The sequence below is a fragment of the Pezoporus wallicus genome, unplaced genomic scaffold, assembly GCF_028554395.1.
Source record: "Pezoporus wallicus isolate ANWC-B61680 ecotype Strahan unplaced genomic scaffold, APGP_CSIRO_Pwel_v1 contig_5231, whole genome shotgun sequence".
In the NCBI taxonomy this organism is placed as follows: domain Eukaryota; kingdom Metazoa; phylum Chordata; class Aves; order Psittaciformes; family Psittacidae; genus Pezoporus; species Pezoporus wallicus.
The window spans coordinates 1,292,487-1,299,525 of record NW_026635973.1 but is presented as its reverse complement, the minus strand read 5'-3'; the positions used below and the strand labels follow the sequence as shown (position 1 = coordinate 1,299,525).

Below are 7,039 nucleotides of genomic sequence, written 5' to 3'. Positions count from 1 at the left end.
TCCTTTCCCCCTTCCCTTTAATGTTTTTCCCTTCTGATGTCAACATAGTAGAAGGAAACAAAATCTCCCGTGATCAGCTCTGGTTGTCTAAACTTCATTGCTCCAGTTTTCAACAATGAATGAGGCATTTACACGTTCTTTCATCTCTACGTCCATGCACAGGCATAGAATCATAGAATGGTTTGGGTTGGAAAGGACCTTAAAGCTCATCCAGTTCCAACCCCCTGCCATGGCCAGGGACACCTCACACTAGACCATGTCACCCAAGACTCTGTCCAACCTGGCCTTGAACACTGCCAGGGATGGAGCATTCACTACTTCTCTGGGCACTAACCTGAACTTCCTGAATGGGATGATGGTAATTTTGTGGGAAGAGTATTCTTCCCCAAAGCTTTTAGGTGCTAATGTACAATGGTGATGGACTGTATAAGATGCTACATGGAGGGATTCTGTTAAATTAAAAGTATTTGCTGTCCTCATGGTAGCAGTAAGAGGCATTACTTGCTGCCAGCATCCTTCTCTACTCATGGAAGGCCAGGTTTTTGGGAAAAGGTAGTGACTTACACAGAAGAAACTGAGGGAGCAAAGAGTTTACAAATGAACCTTGTCACCAAACCAGAACAGAGGTGATGTGTAACAACTGTTAAGAGACTGTTAAAGAATTCTTTAACTTACAAGAACATGAAAAAGCAGGTAAGTGTAAAAAGCAAAGGTGGCTTGAAATATTTCACCATTTACTTATTTTCTAAGATAAAAAACAAACCTACATTTCAAAATTTACTACCAGTGTTTCCTAATTCTTCCACCTCAATCATTTTGAGCTTTTTCTGGTGGTAGGTTGACACATGTCTATTAAATTTTTACTTCCAAAGTACTTTCTGTTTGTCACTGCTTCTGGTGATGCTGTGATCTTGCCCATACTTTAACAACCAGCCACTGTATTTGAGCAAACACAAGGAATGGAAATGTAACCATCTGAAAGACAAATGTAATTTAAAACTCTTTGTGCTAAACAACTTGTGTTATGGTGTCAACAAGAACCTTTGTAATAGCTAACAAACAGTGAAATGAAACCTGGTGTCTTGTTTTCATGGTTCAAGCAAGGAGAAAAGCAAAAATTAAACAAGATCTTAAATTATCTGCTCTATGTTCAGTTGTGTCTTTTTCAATAACCTACAATGTTCTGTAGTCAGAAAGACAAACATATAATTTACTGCTTATACTGTCCCATTTTAACAGTGCATGCTAGGTAGAAGAGGGTAGAAAACACAGTTATTTTCCAGAACTAGGAATTGTTCCCCACAGATCCAGTTAAAACCTCTTAACAGAATTTTGATACTCACTGTCTGCAATCTGCTTTTCTTTGCAGCACATCCTATACTTTTTAGTGAGGCAAAACGTGAATGAAATTCAAATGCCAGGACTTCATAATTCAGCATTCTGACCTATATTTGCAATCTCTTTTACTTTTAAGAATCAGATCCTGTCCCAAGCCCATGAAATTGTCTTAAAAAATGAAAAGATTCCTATTTAAGCTGCAAGGTATATGTGTGTCCCACTTGGTGTTTGAGGTGGAAATCTGTAGGCTCACCCTCGTAGTCACAGCTGTTACAAGTGAGGGTTTTAGTATAACCGTATGACCTTAAGAACATCACCAAGTATATTAGGTACAGTGAGATTGTGTCAGTTACGAGATCTGATGGTATTATAATATCCTTGTACTTCTTCTTTAGCAGACAGAAAGAGCTGGCTAGCTCTTTCACCTGGTATTTGCAATGGGATTATCACAGTGGTTTCTACTGTCATGCTTTTTCATTTCCCAGAAATCACTCTCTATGATGGCAACAAGCATAAGATTATTTTAGTTCAAGTGCAATGTTCTGCATCAAATTTGGTACTTGTGCTTTAAAGAAGTAGTGTGTAATGATACTACTACTGCTACTACTACTACTACTACTAATAGCAGGCTTTACCTCTTTTTAACTACTGTCTCAAAGCCCAACTTTTCTCCTCTCTGAAGTAGATTTACTTTGCAGACGTTAGATGGCCATTGAGGGTTTGGTTCCACAAGGATTTATACTTAGGATTTTTAAGCAGATTGTGCTGGAGGTCACAAAAATTCTTCAACTGGCTGTCATTTCATTCCATTTCAGTAAGTGCTTTTTAAAAGGCAGAGGCAGATGGTTGCAATCTTAGTTAGTAAGGGTTTTCTTAACTGCAGTGCACAAACAACTACTTTAGGGCTAAAAATTTGCCCTAATAATTTATAGTTCAGGAAATTTACTTTTTCATAAGCCAATTCCAGATTGCAGGGTTAACCCGAGGCTCCAGGAGCTCTGAAAGAGTCCCCCTTTTAAACATTCATGGCTATTAGGACAGCAATCTGAACTCCAAATAGCACATCTGCCCTCACAAAGGGAAGGCTAAAAGCCCTTTTGAGATGACTGGGTGACTGCACTGTACTTTGGTAATCCAAACTGTTAAACCTGTTTGGATAACTGGTTAAGGAATAAAGCTGACACACCAGCATTATCAGTTTCATGACACAAATTAAATAGCTAGGCCAAGATTTTCACGCTTACCTAGTTGGTGTTTGGTGCTGCCCTTAAGGTACATTAAGGAGGGTCACTGTTGAGGTTGTAGGAGGTGCTTGCATCTCTTTGGGACCCATCTTCTGACCAGCCAGCCCATCAGGTGATGCCTGTTAGACTTCAGAGAAAGGATAAATGCCAAATCACTAGTAATTTTTAGTGTGACATTAGTCTTTCATTCTAAAACTGTTAAAAACATGCTCTACAACTTACTGCATAGATAAATAGCCAACTACAGAATTAATGCTTACTATTTTCACTTTTTTCACATAGGTCCATGATGTTATGTCAACTGCTAGTACTTGTCTTTGGAATATCACTAGCTAGTGATGTATATGCATTTAGAAGCTGTTATTCAGAAGCCCAAGTCTCCGTATATTATTATTGCAACCTCACAGATATTCCAACTGTGCCAAAGGATACAGTGAAGCTTTTGCTAACTTTCAACTACATCACACAAGTGACTGCAACTTCATTTCCACTGCTGGAGCACTTGTTTCTGTTGGAAATCGGAACGCAGTATGTCTATCCTGTTACCATAGGAAAAGAAGCTTTCAGGAACCTGCCAAACCTTCGTATCTTAGACTTGGGTTACAACAGCATTCTTCAACTGGATATTGATGCTTTTGTGGGCTTGCCAAGCCTGGCTGTACTCCGTCTGTTTCAGAACAACCTTGGAGATTCCATCCTGGAGGAACATTACTTTCAAGATTTGAGCTCATTAGAAGAATTGGATCTTTCAGGGAACCAGATCACAAAACTTCAGCCTCATCCCTTGTTTTATAATCTGACAGCCTTGAAAACTGTGAACCTGAAATTCAACCCGATATCCAACCTGTGTGAGAGCAATCTGACCAGCTTCCGAGGAAAACACTTCTTATTTTTTAGCCTCAATTCGAATTACTTGTACAAGACAGATGAAACAACCTGGGCCAAATGCCCAAATCCTTTCAGCAATATCACGTTTATCTCACTAGACCTTGGTGTCAATGGCTGGAGCACAGAGAAAGTCCAAGCTTTCTCTTCAGCCATTAAAGGGACGCAAATAGGTTCTTTAATATTTAGCTTTCATATAATGGGTTCTGGACTTGGCTTTAGTAACTTAAAAAACCCAGATCAGGATACGTTTGCAGGACTAGCAAGAAGTGATCTCCGTTTGCTTGATATTTCAAATGGTTACATTTTCTCTCTGAAATCTTTAATCTTTCAAAGCCTTGGTAGTCTGGAATCACTGAACCTTTTCAAAAACAAGATAAACGAAATCCAAAGGCAAGCATTTTTTGGCTTGAGAAACCTAAAAACTCTCAATCTCTCAAGTAATCTTTTCGGCGAGTTGTACGATTACGTAGTGTCATGTATATTGATCTACAGCAAAATCATATTGGGATTATTCAAGAAAAATCATTCAGTAACTTAGTAAGTCTGAAAATAATTGATCTTCGAGACAATGCCATTAAAAAGCTCCCTTCCTTTCCACATCTGACCTCTGCTTTTTTAGGTGACAATAAACTAATGTCCATAGCTGGCAAAACACTAGCAGCAACATACCTGGAATTAGAAAGAAATTGGTTGGCAAACCTGGGTGACCTGTACATCCTTTTCAAAGTTCCAGATGTGCAGTATGTCTTCTTAAAACAGAATCGCTTCTCCTATTGTGTGAAAAATGATAACGTTATAAAAACCAAACAGTTAATCTATATGGATCTAGGTGAAAATACGTTACAGCTCGTTTGGGAGAGAGAATTATGTTTGGATGTGTTCCATGGACTGTCCAAACTTCAGGTTCTGCATCTGAATAACAACTACCTTAGTGCTCTTCCACAGGAGGTTTTTAGAGGTTTAACATCCCTAAAAAGACTTAATCTAGCTTCCAACCTATTGTCTCATCTTTCTCCTGGGATTTTCCCACAAAGCCTAACAAACCTAAACTTATCTGGAAATCAGCTTTTTTCCCCTGATCCTGAAGCCTTTACGACTTTGAGTATTTTGGATATAACACATAATAACTATGTTTGTGACTGTACTTTAAAAAGCCTACTAGTGTGGCTAAATGAAACCAACGTAACCCTAGCTGGCTCAGAGTCTGACAGGTACTGTGTATACCCACCTGCATTTGCAGGGGTACCACTGTCATCTCTGACATATGATGATTGCAGTGAAGATGAACTCCAGCAGACACTCAGATTCTCATTATTTGTCTTCACCTCTGTCACTCTTCTAATGTTTCTGATGGCAGTCATCATTTTTACTCGCTGCCGGGGTATTTGTTTTGTCTGATATAAAACTATAACCAAAAAAGTGATAGATAGGCATCCAAAAGTAGCAGATAAAAGCGAATACAAATATGATGCGTATTTGTGCTACAGCAAAAATGACTTTGAATGGGTCCAGAATTCTTTGCTGAAGCACTTGGATTCACAGTATTTTGATAAAAACAGATTTACGTTGTGCTTTGAGGAAAGAGTTTTCTTGCCTGGGGAAGAACATATCAACAGTATTCGGGATGCCATTTGGAACAGCAGGAAAACAATTTGCATTGTGACCAGGCAGCTTCTCAAAGATGGGTGGTGTGTGGAAGCCTTTAATTTTGCCCAGAGCAGGTACTTTTCTGATCTGAAGGATGTCCTCATTATGGTAGTGGTTGGGTCCCTTTCTCAATATCAGCTGATGAAACACAAACCAATTCGAAACTTCTTACAAAGGAGTCAGTATCTGCGGTGGCCTGAAGATTATCAAGATGTGGACTGGTTTTTAAATAACCTTTCTTGCCAAATTCTGAAGGAAAAGAAAGTGCGAAAGAAAGGCAATGGTATAGAGCTGCAGACTGTAGCAACACTCTCACATTGATAGTGTGTGGGTCACTGGCTTATTAAGTAGCCCATTTCAAGCTGTGCCATGGCAGGAATAAACAGAAGTTGGCTTCATCTTTCCTTGGAAAAGCAGGCAGAAAGATAACTGTTTCAGTATAAATCCTACTAAACGTGGAGACTGCTTGAAAGCAGTCAGCAAATATGTGAAGGTGCAATTGTTTTATGCGCTATGACCCACATTTTCAGGAGAATGAAATGAATCACAGATGCTTCGCATTCTGGGTGCTCAGCTTCAGACACTAAAGAATGCAGATTTTTGCAGTACTACTTACTGACAGGTCTGTTTTAGTTAGAGAAGGTGGTTGTTTTAAATAGAGTCCACGGTACTGTACAGGAGTGACCAAGTATGCTTTCATGTATGGCCTAGCCTGACCATGGGTTCACGACATACTCCTTTCTGAACTCAGTAACTTTTCATGCTCTGTTTCAAAGTAGAACCAGTGCTTTGCACCTTTATACTTTAAATGGGTGTAACACATTTCATTTATTTATCTACACAATTAGCCTCAGCTTCCCAACTGGAACGTACAAACTCTGAACTTCATTCATCCCCTTCCCCTCCACAACTTCTCTGCTTGGTAGTAAAACGAGGGTCATCAGTCTACTTCACTTATTGCTGTTCCATCCCAGTGCTTTTTCAGTTGTGCTGCCTCCTGCCTTGCAGAGAGGAGCAGGCATCCCCAAAGAGCTGAAGCAAGGCTGAGCTTGAAAAGCAAACAAGAAACTACCTCAACAGCCGTGAGGGCTATACACCGGTGACATGGCCGATAGCTCAGTGACTGCCCGATACCTTTCACACACCCTGGGAGGGGAAAGCACAGACAAGTGGTGTGTAATTTGGGTTGTTCATCCTGTGTCCTGATCAGTTCTATAAAGTGGGGGGTTTTTTGCTTCTGTTGATCTGTTTTTCATTATTTCCTGGTATCTCTCTGATCATTTTAGCACTGTTTGTTCAGGTATCTGCCTCCAGGAAGTTGTTCAGGGTCATTGTAATAAAAACCTGTCTTTGTGTTCACTGTTACAGAACCTTCACCTCTCATTTCAACAGTCACATGCTCCTTGAGTGTGCTGCTCAGCTCAGTTTATACTTTTATTTAACTAAAGTTTACCGAAGTAATTCCAGTATGGCCTCAGTGAGTTTTTCACTCTAGTGAGGAAGCAGGAATGGGAGGTTTTATAAGCTGACCTTAGCTGCAAACAAATAATACTATCTTAACTATTTTGATGGAAATGGAAACATAAAATCCACTTAACATAAATAGAGTTGTTTGAATATAGATGAGCCTCTGGCAGATCTAATTTTCTCTCAGTGCCCCAGTAGACAGGATGTCTATAGATAAAATTACTACAGTAAAATATTGCTTCCTTCTCAATTAGGGTAGTCGTTCAGGAACAGAAAAGGGCTAAACCTTGGAAAGTTTTCCAGGCAGCACGGGGTGTGGGGAAGCAGATTCAAGTGGGATTGACTGTGCTGGTGCGGCCCTGGGTGTCGCTGTTGGCTCAGGTAACAGCTAGGGCTCCCTAAAATCCTCCTGCCTCCCCTCCCCTGCAGCTGCTGGCATTAGGTGCAAAATGCTG

General features: G+C 40.0%; 1 protein-coding gene across 1 annotated transcript; it reads left to right on the top strand.

The window, feature by feature from the left end:
* Nucleotides 1–2,455: 2,455 nt before the first annotated feature.
* On the top strand, nt 2,456–6,750 carry TLR5 (toll like receptor 5). The gene is given in 2 exon segments (XM_057398797.1): nt 2,456–3,934; nt 3,937–6,750. Coding segments are annotated over 2 exon segments (2,568 nt in total). The 5' UTR covers nt 2,456–2,868; the 3' UTR covers nt 5,439–6,750.
* Nucleotides 6,751–7,039: the final 289 nt, after the last annotated feature.